Below are 16,045 nucleotides of genomic sequence, written 5' to 3'. Positions count from 1 at the left end.
TAGCAGTCTAGATCCCTCATATTCACTTTTTCAAGGAACAAACAACTTTTTATTGTCTAGATTTCTGTCCTGCCTCATTCCTGAACTTACAAAGCAGCTAACACTAGTAAAAAGGAAAAAGAAATGAAAACAAAAAGCAAATAAAACAAAAATATAGATTAGCCAAGAAGAGTAAGTTGAACAGGACAGAAAGAACCGAAATCATAACTAAACTAAATGCCATTAAAATAAGATAGGCCTTGCCAGGTGCCTAAAAGATAATAAGATGCTTGGCAAACATTATTTAGGAGGGAGTTCCATAATTTAGGAGGCACCACAGAAAAGGCTGTTTTCTGGTGGTCACCCACAAACCTTAGACAGTGAAAACAGTCTAAGAACAGCCCAAAGAAGTCCTTGTCCTGACAAAAATGTAGGTTGCTCTGGAAGAATCACTTAATCACATTCTTGTCTATTGGAATAAGTATGATTACTCTGGCTCATTTGGTGTGTAGGTTGCAATCTGAAGCCCTGCAGCTGCAAACACCTACATAGGGTGTTAGGCCACACTGATTTGATTGGTGATAATAATTATTTATATGCTGCCCATCTGACTGGGTTGCCCCAGCCATTCTGGGTGGCTCCCAACAAAGATTTAAAAACACAATAAAACACAAAACATTTTAAAACTTCCCTATACAGGGCTGCCTTCAGGTGTCTTCTAAAAGTCAGATAGTTGTTTATTTCCTTGATATCTGACGGGAGGGCATTCCACAGGACAGGCACCCTGCCTGGTTCCCTGTAACTTCACTTCTCATAGTGAGGGAACCTGGAGACCCGAGGTCCCACCCATAGCTGTCAACCGTCCCTTATTTGGTGGGAAAGTCCCTTATCCCAGCGCAGTGTCCCGCTGCTGTCCCTTATTGATGATGTCCCTTAAATTTCCCGGGTTTCAAAGGAAGCAGCTCCTCTCCCTCCCTCCCTGCCGGCCAGGGAGGAGGGAGGCTCCAACTGTGTTGCTTGGCTGCATTGCTCACCCAATAAGGAGTCTAAGAACGACGGGGGGGTGGAGCTTGCATGCCTTGTGCCAATCAAATTGGCTGCGTTGCCTGGGGACTCACCTTTGCTCAGCGCTTCCCAGCAGAGAGGTGGCGGTGGTTTTCCTTGCTGCATCCCCTTTGCCGGGTTGCTGCGCTGTGGGAACCACCGCTTGAGGCTTTGTTTGGCTACTGGCTGGGCTTTCTGCCTTTGGCTCGGAGGGGCTCAGAAGTTGAACATACCTGTGCTTGGAAAATCCCTTATTTTGGCTGTTGATCCCTTATTTTTGAGGCTGCTGGTCCCTTATTTTCAAATCTGTAAGTTGACAGCTATGGTTCTACTCCCTTGGTTTAGTTCCTCCTGTTGTTTTTAATGTGTCTTTATTTTATTATTATTTATGTGGAATACATTTTAATTAATACACTTCTCTGAGATCCTTTGGAATGAAGGGCAGGCTAAAAATAATATAAATATACATACAGCACTTGGCTTTTAAACTACACCATTTTAAACAGGGCAGTAAAGAAATATCATAAAACAGATTAGCTCCGTATGGTGCTACAAAGCACCTTAAGAAAATAGGATTGATGCACACAATTTAAAAAATCCTCAATGTACTGTACATTAGCTATACTAAAAGTATGGTGCCCACTTAATTATGAAGAAGCAAACTATACAGTGAGCAGAGTGTTCAAAGGTTACAAGAAAGCTTGACGGTTGGATATTTTTCACAGAATTCCACTCTGCTATGTTCGCCAGTGATGTTTTATATCTTGATTCTTAATAATAATTATAATTATTTATTATTTATACTCCTCCCATCCGACTGGGTTTCCCCAGCCACTCTGGGTGGCTCCCAAAAGATTAAAAACAGAATAAAATATCAAATATTAAAAACTTTCCTAAATCCTTTTTGCTATGGTTAAAGGGCATGACACTTACCTTGCTGTATTTTGTTTACTTCAGTTAAGAACTTGGAAAGTGGCAGATCTGTACCAGGAGTAAAGATGTTCTTTGGCCATGAAATTGTCAATGGTGAGAATATATATATTTAGTTATACTCAGAAATTCTTTGATGGGTTTAATGCCATCTGAGAGTTCTTTTCGTCCCACCCCTTTTCAAATGAGGTTCCCTACTCAAGGATGCCTATGCATGAGCATAGCCAGGATTTTTGTTGGGGGGGAGGGGCAGGACTTTTGTGGGAAGGGCAAAATCAATGTGCTTGGTCAGTTAGTTAAGTATTTCTATTGTTTTACTTGATCTCCTCCCCCTTGACTATGCCCATGTGCCTACACCCAGTTCAGTGAAACTGACAAATATATGTGCAATTTTATTACAGTGAGTAATACCACAGGATTCATAAAATGCTCTGGAAAAGCTGTAATAAAGATCTGTTGGTCACATTTCAACACATCACACAAGTTAATTCCAACATTTTACAAAAATGCATGTTCCATGAAAAGCTAGAAGTCAAGTGTACATCAATATTGTCTTTGCATATCCTTAAAGCCAATACATGCTCACATATGATCTGAAGCTTTGATGGCAGTACAGTAGATAGTGGGATGATTTAAGCATTAAATAATGGATATTTCATGTTTGCGATCACTATAATTAGAATCATCACCATCAGTATATTTGTATGTCTCTTTGCTATGGTAGAACAGCAGCTCATAACATACAGAATAAAATATAACAACATTTCAAGATAATGCATTAACACTTACAAAACACAACACAGTTTAAACAAAAAGTCACAGTACTATTAATAGGGCAAACAAACATATCATGTTAATAAACACTGAAACAATAAAATACAAAGCATCCAAACAGCAGCAAAAACAATACCCCCTGCAGGCAGAGTGGGGAAAGCAAGTGGAAAAACTCTTCCTTGTTGGTTCCAGCAGACCCTCCTCTGTAGCAATGAATTGGTTGGTGCTAAGGTATTAAGTTGTAAATTAGGAAACAGCTAGAGCTTGCCTGTTCCAAACTCCTCTCAATCTTAGGCTGCAAACCTCTCTCCTTGGAGTAAGCCCCCTTGAACAGAATGGGATTTACTTTTGAGTAAACTGGATTATATACCGTATTTTTCGCTCTATAAGACGCACCAGACCACAAGACGCACCTAGTTTTTGGAGGAGGAAAACAAGGGGGGGGGAATTCTGAATCTCAGAAGCCAGAACAGCAAGAGGGATCACTGCGCAGTGAAAGCAGCAATCCCTCTTGCTGTTCTGGCTTCTGGGATAGCCGCGCAGCCTGCATTCGCTCCATAAGACGCACACACATTTCCCCTTTTTAGGAGGGAAAAAGTGAGTCTTATGGAGCAAAAAATACTGTAGTAAGTCTTCTGTTTGCAATATGGTTATAATAATAATGACTTACCCTACACAGATATTGATAGAATTATTACAGGCAAAGCTCAAAAACAGCATTTAGTAAAAGCTCTGAAAACTAAATGGAGGAAGGGTTGATATGAAAGCATTTGAAGGTCATATTGTAAACCTGTAGAACATTCTCAGAAGCTTTTGCCCTGCTCTCTTTGAAATGTACACCTTTTAAGCCTTACCTCAAATCCTCTGTTTTAAAAGGATACTTTTATTCCTGTGGAGGCATCACACACCCGTTACCCTTGCAACCTTTCCCGCCCTTGTCTGCTGCTGAATGTCTCGCCTTTTGTCATGGGAATGATTCTGCCCTCTTAGCATAGGCCAAGTCTAGGAATTCCCATGTTTGGCACACTTTAGTCAAACCTTCATTAATTCTAACTATTGCTAATTCTACCAAAATCTAAAATGTATGCATGGAAGTTGCAATTGTCATTTAGGGACATACTAGAAAGCCTTCATTACATTTTCAAACTTTCCAGTAGCACCTTAGAGTCCAACTAAGTTTGTTATTGGTATGAGCTTTTGTGTGCATGCACACGAAAGCTCATACCAATAACAAACTTAGTTGGTCTCTAAGGTGCTACTGGAAGGAATTTTTTTATCTTGTTTCGACTATGGCAGACCAACACAGCTACCTACCTGTAATTTTCAAATTTGCCCTTCATTGGTAAGATTAAAACCAAATTTGGGGTATAGGAGGAAAACATATGTAGGGTTGTATTAAATGAATGGGCTGCCCAGCAGAGTCTTAGGGGCTGCATATTCTGCAGCCTTTCTCAATTCAGTGAGCCCTGTTTCCTTTCTCTCCCCCAGCCCCTTCCCTGTTTCATTCTCAAATCCTTGTGCACTTCCCATTCTACCTTCTCAAGGACCTTGTTTTCAGATCCTGAATAGGCAGCCTGTTGTGGAGAGCATAATAGTAGTGTAATACTAGCTGCTTTTCTCAATAGAGACAAAGTGGTTTTTGGAGAGATTCTGTAGAATAGGCCAGTGTAACTTCTATCCTATTTCCATGACATGTTTGCATTTAATTTAACCCTCTTAAGAGTCATGCTATGTATATTGTTCTGTAGAATGAGTGCCTCTTTTCCAGCACATTCCAATCTTGGTAGCTTCCTTTCTTCTTGGGAGTCATGATTGCATTCTTCATTTGCCAGTAGAATTTTTGGCCTATCTTCAACTTTCTAGGTATTGTGTAGTTCCTCATTGAAGGCAAAATCTGTAATTGGAGCTGTATATTCATGTTTCAGTGGAATTAATTGATGACTCGGAACAACATGCTGCAGAAGAAAAGACAACTCCTACCAGGTACGTATGAAGAGTTTTATCATCAAGGATCACTGGTGAACTTGGATATTAGGATAAGTTAGGTGGAAAACCTTATATGTATACTGATTCAGCAAACTAAAGCAGTCCAGAAGCCTACTACTTGCAAGATGGCTGTAATCTATTGTCCCATAACCTTTTACTGGATAGCCAGTGAACTTTGCACATTGCCTCTGTAGTTCTTAATTTAAAATAACCTCTGTTTCTGAGTCCAGCTTCTCATTATTACCCTTCCTCCACAACTGAAATAATATTTTGTGTTGGGAGCATGGTGAGGAGTTGCATGGTCCTATGTCATGTAATTTGAAAAAAACTTGAGCTAAATTTCAGGGAATCTCCATTCAGAGGTAAACAAACGTTACTTCTGGAAACCACTACAAGCAAGCAATTCCAGTTAGGATTGAGATCTTACCTCTAATTTTGCTTGCTTGGATTCTACTATTCTTCTGCTGATGAACTTCCCTTCCTTACTTCTAGGGTAACCCAGAATAACCTCCTGACCTGAAGCCCATGGGTGTAGGCAGTTGCCCCCCCCATCAAGTACATAAATAACAATTATTAACTAAAAGTAGAATTTGACAGATTTTTCTGAGCACTTTTCAAAACAAAGTAATTTATAACGACTGTTGTTGAGACATTTCATTCCAAATTTGCTAGACAGAGCCAGATAGAGGATGATGACAGGTGGGTGCATTGCCACCCACTAACACAAATCCTGGCTTTGCCCATGCTGAAGCCCCATTGCCTAAATCAATTTAAATTAACCAAGAGCTTTAACAACTGCCAGTTCTTTTGCAAGATGTGAATGTTTGCCTAGGAAGTCCTTGCTGCGTGTAGAATAAAATGCCAAGAGTTTTTATGTTTACATTAGTTAAAATGTAAGATGTATTCTGTCCACAATTTTACCGTAGTTGATCATGACAATTGATCAGGGCACCCTTAATGATGTGTTGCACAGGGAAGCTCCATCTACCGAAGTGTCTCCAGTGGACAAAGAAGAACCACGGAACCAGAACACACAGAATCCTGATTCACTTTCTCAGGACACTCATCAGCTCAACCTGGGTAACTTCAGGTACAACTTTTCAGGTAGCTACCAGAAATTCAGTCCAATATCCAAGCAGCAAGTCATATATCCCTTAATTTTTATGCCATCAACTTGGGGCTCTATTTGTTTATTTATATTCTTCCCACACTTCACTGTAAGGTCCCAGGGCAGATTACAGCAGTAAAAACAATTTTCAACTATAACAACAGAAAATGCCCTCTTCCAGGCATACCTCTACCCATCTCCTGTCTGCTTGCCCAGGCACTTTTTCAACCATTAACATAGCCTAAGCCATGGTTAATCAGCCCTTGAGTGTGTTCAGCAAGCAATTCAGCCCAGAAATCCAGTTCAGTAGTTTATTTACAGCTGTGGGTAAGATAATGGGCAAAATGGAGTATTTGTGGTTAGTGCTGTAATTGCTTGGGTGGAAGAGAATTCCTAGGACTCTAGATTCAACTGGAAATTATATGGAATGTAAAATAATATGGTCGCTGTAATACAGAAAGCCTTAGCTTTTATTTCCTAGCCTTCAAATGCTTAATTTGGAAATTGTATCACTTTATATCATTCTATTCATGTCATGGAGCAGTAAGAAAAAAAGGCCTTTTAATTACAGTTGTGTCTTGACAAAAGAGGATCCAGAAACAACCTGCTTTTTAAGAGATTTATGTGTAACTTGCTGTTAACAAGCATTCTAACCAAATGTTTTGAAGAAAGGGTTGCTGAGTTAATCAATTTATTTTATCTGTTTTCTAAGTATTGTTTCATGTCTCATCACAGCTTACCTTTTTTGTAAAGGAGAAAGCATAGTGTATTTTTGAATACATATTTTACGAACATATACTGTGGGCATAGGCAAGAGAAAATGTTTAGTATGGTATCTTTTTAACTGCAGATCAAGACAAAGGGGAGGACATAGAATATGTTGTTGTTGATCAATTTCAGAAGCAATTTGGTTCTGCAGTGAGTATAATATTGTTACTTTTACTTAAGGGTGTTTGTTTTGTTTTAGGGGTTAGGGGGATTGCCGTCTGTCGCTGTTCTGGGAAATTGTAGTTTGGCCAAAGATTTATAATGGAGTACCTAGCACCACACAACTTTTCCCAAGGTTCATTGAAAACTCTGACCAATCACCAAGTGGTATAAATCTAATATAAATCTGAATGTTTAGATTTCATCATTTGTTAAATTTGTTTCCAATTTTTCCACTAAATGATACAGCAGTGAGCAACAGTAAAATCCAAAATAATAATCAAATCAGAAAAGAGGTATGTAAAACATAAATCAATAAGAACACAACCAGTTGAACAAATTGCAATATTTACAGTGATTAGCTCAGTTTGTTAGAACACGGTGCTGATCATGCCAAGGTTGCAGGTTCAATCCCCATAAGGGACAGCTGCATATTCATGCATTTCAGGGGGTTGGACTAGATGATTCTCAAGGTCACTTCCAACTCTATGATTCTATGAGAAAGTCAGATTGTGCTTGAATCAAAGCATCTTTGCCTGTCTGGCCAGAAGAAGGTAATCCAAGAAGGGGCTCAGAGATTCTTCTCTGACAAGGAGTTCCAGAATTTCTCTCCTATCTTGATCTCCTACATGCCTCAGATGTTGAGAGGAAAACAGGGAGCCTCTCCTGAGAATCTTGAAACAAAGGCAGGCTCATATGATGGAATGCAGTATTTCTGATAATCAGACCCAAAGTTGTGTTGGACTTTGTGTGTTATAACCAACACTGAATTAATGCCTGGAAATTTCACCAGTAGCCATTGAAATTATTGCAACAGGCTTCCTGTAACTTGTCCTGGTCAATGGTATGGCTACAGTGTTCTGATATATGCCTTGAATGACCATGTTGGTTGGCACTTAGAATGTGAGGTGCTTGAATACATCAGTATAAACTGTTGGAAAATCTGGCCATAAATAAAAAATACAACTCTTAATCACTTGTTCAGGCTTGTTGTTGGCGGCTCTTGCAGGAGTGTGTGTGTGTGTGTGTGTGTGGTGTCAAAAATCTAAAATTTTATTACCAATTCTAAATTGAGTTTAATAATTTTTAGTGGATTATTTTAATTGTATAATTTGCCCATAGATGAAAGAACAGCATCTTAACATACCACCTTGGGGTAACCACAGTACAAAGGGTATATTGTTACATGAGAAAATAACATAGTAAACACCATCTAGGTGGGAAACTTTTGTTAGGCTGTAGAATGTCTTACACCTAAAACTTCGTATTTAATGGCACTGTCTGAATAAACGTTAGTAATGCTCAAGGAATGGAAACACTGGGTTATTTTTATCTTTACACTTTGCTGATTATCCCTTGTTTCTCACTACCTCCGATGTATGCTGAGTGTGAATTTTATGTTTGTCACAAATGAGGCATCATGTTTTCTGACCTGTCTTCTTCACTCTCCTTTACCTAGTAGTTTCTCCCCTTCTCACTAGATGGTGCACATCAAAAAGCAGAATGTTTGTAGTGTAGCAGCAGAGGGTGTCAATTTGTGTCGCCATGGAAAACTCTCTTGGTTGCAGGTAAGAAGGATATTTTATAAGCACTTAACATTGCTATTTGGAACCTTTGGGCTGAAACTTTTGATTTTGTGTTTCTTAATCAGTGGTCTTCTTATAACTAAGAGATACCTAAGAGGAACAAAGAATATGCTATATCTGGGGTCTTCAGTATAACTCCCCTTTTTCTTTATTGTGTTGTTATGTAGTGTGGAGAGAGGCTCAGAACTCACAGGGTTAAGAAGTTCTGAGTGACGTCTCACATTCTGAGGCGTGGTTTAGAATACTGAGGGGAGTGTTTTCTGTGTCTCAGTCAGTGTGTGTTTTGCTCCGTTGCGAAAGAGCAGCTAAGATGTGTGCTCTGTCACCAGGAGATTTATAACTGTTGTGTTTTGCTAAGGGAATAAAGTCTTAAAACTAAGATAAGGAGACAGCCTGCGTTCAGCCTGAGTTATTACGCACACACAGCGACCCTGCTTCTGTTCCGCTGTATTTACGTGCTGCTGGAGTCGGAGGTCCCTGGGGGAAAATCAGAGCCGCCCAGAGGAAGCGTGCCGGACCCCCCTTTGTTAACATACACAAATATATTTCTGGGGCCATCTAGAGAGTCCTTTGGGACCTTCTAAGCCATGGGTAGGCAAACTAAGGCTCGGGGGCCAGATCCGGCCCAATCACCTTCTAAATCCGGCCTGCGACAGTTCAGGAATCAGCGTGTTTTTACATGAGTGGAATGTGCCCTTTTATTTAAAATGCATCTCTGGGTTATTTGTGGGGCATAGGAATTTGTTCATTAATTTTTTTTCAGAATATAGTCTGGCCCCCCACAAGGTCTGAGGGACAGTGGACCAGCCCCCTGCTGAAAAAGTTTGCTGAACCCTGTTCTAAGTGGTTCAGAAGAACAAACCCTCTAAGTAGATTTGCTTCCCCTACTGCTTGAAGGCAGGAATGCATTCTGGAAGGAAGTATTTTGGCTTTCTTCCCTTGAAGCGCCAGTTATGTTCTTGCCTTCACTCAGAGCAGATCATATGTCTTCTATTTGTTTTCTCTTTTGTCTCAGATGTGTATGTGTGTTGGTGTGTGTGTGATTCTGTTAGGACAATAAGATTCATATTATGAAAATATTTTATTGATAATATTTAAGTAAAACAGATACATATAATGTTTGTTTCTGTCCTATATATTTATTATAGATTGCAACAAAGAGCAAGGTTTTCTTGTTTGACGTTTTCCTTCTGGGAGCTCGAGTCTTCAAGAACGGACTCCAAATGATACTAGAAGATCAGAATATTTTGAAAGTAAGTATTTGTCTAGCACAGGGCATCTGAGAACCTATGTAGTGAAAATGTGAAGTAACATAAACATGCATTTATTTATATATTATTTGTATCTCACCAACTACTACAGTACCTCTTCCTTATTTTCTTTAGGTTATCCATGACTGCCGGTGGCTTTCAGATTGTCTTTCTCACCAGTATGGAGTTATGCTCTCCAATGTCTTTGATACACAGGTAGCTTGTTAGTTACTTGTTCTCTAACTAGATTTTTCAACACACTTCTCAGGGCTGCGTATTTCTTGTTTGTTTTCATTATTTGTTATTACATTTTATATCTCGCCTTTCCTCCAAAGAGCTAAAGTTGGCATATGTGCTTCTTCTCCCCCCCCCCATTTTATTCTCCTCTGAGAATATGATAAAACATTTTATTGTTTTATGGTGTAAATTGTCATCTTTTCAAAAACAAGTAAGTATAGCTGCAATCTTAACCCCACTTACCTAGAAGTAAGCCCCATTAAATTCAGTAGGACTTATTTCTGAGTAAACATGGTAAAGAAATAAGTGGTTGGGACAGAAGAGTCACGGGTTCGATTCCCCGCTCCTTCACATGCAGCTGGTGGGTGACCTTGGGCCAGTCACACTTCTTTGAAGTCTCTCAGCCCCACTCACCTCACAGAGTGTTTGTTGTGGGGGAGGAAGGGAAAAGGAGATTGTTAGCTGCTTTGAGACTCCTTAGGGTAGTGATAAAGTGGGATATCAAATCCAAACTCTTCTTCTTCATCATCATCATCATCATCATCATCAAGAAATATCTTACTTCAAGGATGTTTGTCTTCAATTTCATGTGTACAATATTTCACAGAATCTAGAAAAAAACTGAATTTGATATCTGAAGTCTGCTTGATTAATTATATACTGCTATATCATAAGAAATATCAAAGTGGTTTACAATAATATATGTAATAAAAACATGTAAAAAAAAATCAGCAATCCGTTAGCTATTATGGAAAGATGCTTTCTTAGTTGCCTGCATAAGCCTGACAGCAAAGAAAAGTTTTCTGCAGGCATTTAAAGGTTGAAACAAAAGACCCCTGCTGAATCTTCATTTGCAGAGCATTCCACAGGACTGGGCCAATGACATTAAAGGCTCGGGTTCTTGTTCCTGCCAGATGAACCTCGCCAACAACCCTCCTAGAGAAAATCTCAGTGACCGATCTTGAATATAAGGGTGTAGGCAGTTGATGTTCTGTAGTTAGCATGCTGTTAGCCAGTAAAGTGTGGGCATGACATATTGATCCCTCGGCTTCCTTTCATAGGTTGCTGATGTCTTGCAGTTCTCAGTGGAAACAGGTGGCTTTCTTCCTCACCGTGTCAGCTCTCTACAAGACTGCTTAATGCGATACTTGGGGATGCCCTACAGATGCATCTCCTTCATGGAACAAAGGCAGCGTGTGATTGAGGTAAGTGGGATGGAGCCATCCCATCCTTTTCTGGAAAATCTGTTCTGGTGTAGCCAGAATATATGTTATTAGCTATGGTTACGGTCCTTTAGAAGCTACTTTTATGGCAATTATGCAAACCTTGTCAAAGAGAGGGTATACTCCGTATTTGTTCATTACAGTGGTACCTCAGGTTAAGTACTTCATTTGTTCCGGAGGTCTGTTCTTAACCTGAAACTGTTCTTAACCTGAAGCACCACTTTAGCTAATGGGGCCTCCTCCTGCTGCTGCTGCGCCACCGGAACACGATTTCTGTTCTTATCCTGAAGCAAAGTTCTTAACCTGAAGCACGATTTCTGGGTTAGCAGAGTCTGTAACCTGAAGCGTATGTAACCTGAAGCGTATGTAACCCGAGGTACCACTGTAGTTTGGTTGCTGGCACAGGACAAGGTACTGCAAACAGTAGAATAGTAGAATCATAAAATCGTAGAGTTGGAAGGGTCTCTCAGGGTCATCTAGTCCACCCCCTACAGTCCAGGAATCTCAACTAAAGAATACCTGACAAATGGCCATCCAACCTCTGCTTAAAAACCTCCAAGGAAGGAAAGTCCACTTTCCGAGGGAGTCCATTCCAGCTCTTACTGTAAGAAAGTTATTGATGTTTAGTTGGAGTCTCCTTTCTTGTAACTTCATAGAATCACTGGGTCCAGGGGGTATTCACTGGTGAGTTCTTAAAATAACGCAAATGTGAAATAGTTGTTCTTATAAAAAGAAAAAGTAACTTGCCCCCAATATCAGTACTAGAGGCCTGGAAAATGGCCAACAATATATCTGCTATAAAAAGGAATATGGGAAATTACATGCCATATAGCTTAACATCTTTTCCAGGTAAATTGGTGGAAAGCATTCCTAAAGAAAAAAGTAACAACTGTATAAGACTCTTGCTTAAGTAGAATTAACACGGTTTCTTCAAAGATAAATCTTTCTGCTCAGCAAACTTAAAAGCCATGGATTAAGAGTTCTCTTATGGACCCACTAGCTCAGGGGTCAGCAAACGTTTTCAGCAGGTGGCCTGTCCACTGTCCCTCAGACCTGGGGGGGGGGGGCAGAGTATATTCTGAAAAAAATTAATGAATGATTTCCTATGCCCCACAAATAACCCAGAGATGCGTTTTAAATAAAAGAATACATTCTACTCATGTAAAACACGCTGATTCCCGGACCATCCGAGGGCCGAATTTAGAAGGCGATCCGGATCCGGCCCTTGGGCCTTAGTTGCCTACCCATGCACTAGCTGGTTAAATGACAGGAAGCAGAGAATACAAATAAATTGATCGTTCTCATAATGGAGAGATGTGAGAAGTGGGGTTCCCAAGGGTCAGTATTGTGATCTGTGCATACTATCCAACTAAGTCATACTTGGAGTAGTCAGTGGGTTTAAGCAACTTAAGATCTCTGTTTTTAGGAGGAATAAAAGCCCATTTTTCTACATAGGGCAGGAGATGGTTCTGAAAACACTTGGAATGCAAAGGTGTTATCAAGGAGTCCAGAAGGAAGTAATTCTCTATAAACATGTTCTTGGGAGGAAAAGGGGTACAGGGAAAGCCTAGGGAAATATCAGGAGTGGAAGGAAGATGAAGGTCTAAGAAGGGAATATTATAGAAAGAGTAAACAGGTAAAGGATAGAAGCAACGGGAAACAAGAAACCAAAGTTCACAAATGGCTAATAGAGGCTTGGTATGAAAGATGCAAAATTCTGTTGGGTGCAGAATACTAGGTATTTGTGTGTTCTTACCTGGGAGTTTGTCTTACTGAATTCATTAGCGATTACATCTGAGTAAACTTGCATAGTTGTTGTTTTTTTAAAAAATCTGATACTGCTAATATGAGTCATGTTTGTTTAGCGTGGTTATAATACTTAGCATTTATATAGTATATATGACCAATCCTCAATACTGTCTTGGTAATTCTGTAAAGTAGGCCGGTATTCTCATACAGGAGATGGAGGGCTGCAGCTGAGAGTAAATTGCTAACCTAAAGTCACGTGGTGAGTTTATAGGAGAGGCAAAATTCAGCCCAGTGCTTCCTGATGCACAGTCATGGATGTCCAAAGTCCGTATTGGGGGCTTAATCTGGCCCGCCAGTTGGCTTAATCTGGCCCTTGCAGCAGTTTATCTCCTGGGGTAAAATCCTAAAAAAAGCTCCACAACTCTGGTTGGCCCGGATTCACTTCATCAAATCTGGCCCTCTTTGAAAAAAGTTTGGGCACCCCTGAGAAAGTCTAAGCCAATAAGCTACACCAGCAATTGCATTTTGAACTCCAGTTTGGGAAGTGTTAGTATTATTATTTTTTCATTTTACATTTGGGGTATGTAGGAAAACCCCGAGATATGGTTTGTGCGACCCCTTCCACCTGCATTGCTGAAAGTGTTAGCTCTGGAGGCAGCATACCTCCTCCCTCTCCGCATGTTGCTACTCGATGAAATCATGTCTGACTTAACAACTTGGGTGGATGGATATCTAAATGCCTTTCGGGAAGGATCTGCAGATCCGCTGGGGAGCACAGAGGTAAGTGAAACTTCAATAACTTTCAATTTCCTTATTGCTGCCAGTCTTGTTTTTAGATTTCAGAACTGCACATTACTGAGGTTTGATACTTGTTTGTCTGAATCCTGTTCTGCTTTCATTTTCCAGGAGATTCCAAAGCAATTCACATTATAAATCACAAAAAATTAATTGGAATTGTTCGTAACTCCATCATAACTAAATGCAACAGGAACCAGCACTAGTCAGAGAAAGCCTGAGTGAAGAGTGTTTAGTTCAGGGGTTGGCAATTTTTGTGTGGCTTGGGCTGGTTCATGGTCCCACAGACGCCGTGGTGGGCCAGAGTGTGTGCATGCACGCATGCGCAAACACTATTTCTGACGCACCTTCTGGCACGCAGGTATGCGCAGCTTCCCATTGGCTGCAGGAGCCAGCCAATGGGAAGCCAGCCAGCGTTGTGGAAGGTGGTCCCCACTCTGCTCAGCGCCGGTTTAGCACGGTGCACGGGAGCTGACTGAGCGGGTGGCAGGAGTCCCCAGGCAGGTGGCGGGGGCGCCATGAGCCGGTTAAACGACCCCCCATGGGCCGCTTGTGGCCCATGGGCCTTAGGTTTCCGACCCCTGGTTTAGTTGATGCTAGTGAAACCACCCATCATTGGTGTCTGCCTAGCCTCAGTGGAAAGAGCAATCTAAACCCAGTCAAATAACTTCAGTGTTGTCTACACTGACTGGCAGTGGTTTTCCAGGCTTTCAAGCAGGAATCTTTTCTAGCCTTACCTGGAGATGCCAGGAATTGAAGATGTGACTTTTTGCATGCAAAGCCAATGCTCTTATCACCCAGGCACACCTCTTTCAATACCAGATCCTTAGTATTGCGTTTGATTGTATTATATCTCCTGCCAGTCCTCTTCATATGGAAAATGGGTATTTAAAGGACTTACCTGAGGAATGTGACCACAAAGAGCCAACACACACCCACACCCTGCCCAGAGGGGAGTGAGCCTTGAAAAAGTTGAGCTGGTTCCCCTCCCAACGTCAGGGGATCCAGTTCCCTTTATCACAGTGGGTACCATGCAAGAGTAAATATTACTTGCAAAAATAAGAGTGAAATGCTAACACACACACACACATCCAACAGTGTTGGGGTTAGGAGGATGCAGTGTTTGTGTCAGCTGAGAGGCACATCATTGGTGATGGTAGGGATTTATCACAACAGAGGCATCAGTAAGTGCCTGCCAGTGTTAGGCAGCAGATAGCCATTTAAATGGGTTGCTTCAGGGTGGGGATTTTCAGGCCCCTCATTGGCAAGGATCTAACACAGCTGGAGTAGAATGTATTGAGCCTTTCAGTATTTTAGCTCCATCTGTAGATTTAACTATTCTTGAAGCAGTAATAAAAAGTATACTACAGTTCTGATCTACATGCATGTGATTTTTAATTAGATATCCTGTATGGAGCTACCACAAGAGCTTAGACAACTGGCAGATTTTTACAAGGAACGAAGAAAGAGGGCAATGCAGAACTTCCAGCTGAATGAGGAAGGTCTCCTCATCAGAAAGCAATTAGAAACTACGGGAAGAAGGGTAGCAAAGGCGAAAGAAAACCAGAGAGATAGTACTGGCTTAATTCTTTCTAGTAGGGCAGTATCCCCTAAGAATACCAGTCCTCTCCACCTCTTGGGTCAAGATGATCAGGACAACTCTGAAAAAGAAGACCGGCAGGCAAATCATTGTAATAATCAATGGGCAACAGTTGGTGCGAGTAACGTTGAATCTGAAGCAGAAGCAAGACGTCCCGTTTGCTGTAAATCAGTACTGGGAGCATCTGAGGTGAAAGGAAGAAAACCATCTCCAGTGTTCAAACCGCAAACAAAGGTAGATTTGACTTTAGAAGAGGAAATAAAGGAATTGTTGACAGAAGGCAAGAATGAAGACAACAAATCTGCTGTTTCTGCCCTTTCACCTCCAAAAGCAAACAATTCTAGGATCCCATTTCAAGCTGTAAAGCAATCTAGCCAAACCCTGTCTAATGCTGCCATGAGTAGAAATCCCTCTTCTCAAACAACTTGTGATTACTGTCTCCAGGTTCCCACAAAACAGAAGAATGGGGGGAAGTGATTTGGCGGTTCACTTTGTCTTGCCTTCAAATTTCAACTGTCAGCTGCCAGCCCCAAGCCCTGGAAGCAAGGAGCAGAAATTGTTTCCTTTTCAAATTCTTTATTGGAAGACTTCCATTAATGGAGCAAATTCTGGAGGTGGCTGGACACAATACCCTTCATGTTGTATGGCAGTTTCCCGCTCCTATAAACACAATTGATGTTACTGGTGTTAATTCTACCACTGTAGTCTTGAGTCCAGTATTTTTTCCAGATTATTCCAAAGAACCATTGATTTTCATTCTATTTGAATGTTCCACTTATACAACTAAACCTAAAGTTCATGTATGTGCTTCCTGTATTGTTAACTTCATGCCCCAACCCTTTCATAATGATTTCAAA

General features: G+C 40.8%; 1 protein-coding gene across 8 annotated transcripts in view; it reads left to right on the top strand.

The window, feature by feature from the left end:
- EXD1 (exonuclease 3'-5' domain containing 1) overlaps positions 1-15,884 on the top strand; it is a 36,929-nt gene extending 21,045 nt beyond the window's left edge. For all 8 annotated transcript variants that reach the window (XM_053382996.1, XM_053383013.1, XM_053382978.1 and 5 more), the window contains exons 3-12: positions 1,981-2,049; positions 4,653-4,710; positions 5,687-5,817; positions 6,672-6,739; positions 8,230-8,316; positions 9,483-9,587; positions 9,720-9,800; positions 10,883-11,026; positions 13,382-13,573; positions 14,991-15,884. In XM_053382996.1, the coding sequence (XP_053238971.1) occupies positions 1,981-2,049; positions 4,653-4,710; positions 5,687-5,817; positions 6,672-6,739; positions 8,230-8,316; positions 9,483-9,587; positions 9,720-9,800; positions 10,883-11,026; positions 13,382-13,573; positions 14,991-15,665 (1,610 nt within the window). In that variant the 3' untranslated portion in view covers positions 15,666-15,884. The remainder of the gene's footprint in view (positions 1-1,980; positions 2,050-4,652; positions 4,711-5,686; positions 5,818-6,671; positions 6,740-8,229; positions 8,317-9,482; positions 9,588-9,719; positions 9,801-10,882; positions 11,027-13,381; positions 13,574-14,990) is intronic.
- The last annotated feature ends 161 nt before the right edge of the window (positions 15,885-16,045 follow it).

This window comes from Podarcis raffonei, chromosome 1, assembly GCF_027172205.1.
Source record: "Podarcis raffonei isolate rPodRaf1 chromosome 1, rPodRaf1.pri, whole genome shotgun sequence".
Lineage (NCBI taxonomy): Eukaryota > Metazoa > Chordata > Lepidosauria > Squamata > Lacertidae > Podarcis > Podarcis raffonei.
Note: the sequence above shows the minus strand (reverse complement) of the source record. Positions and strands in the feature narration are given on the sequence as shown.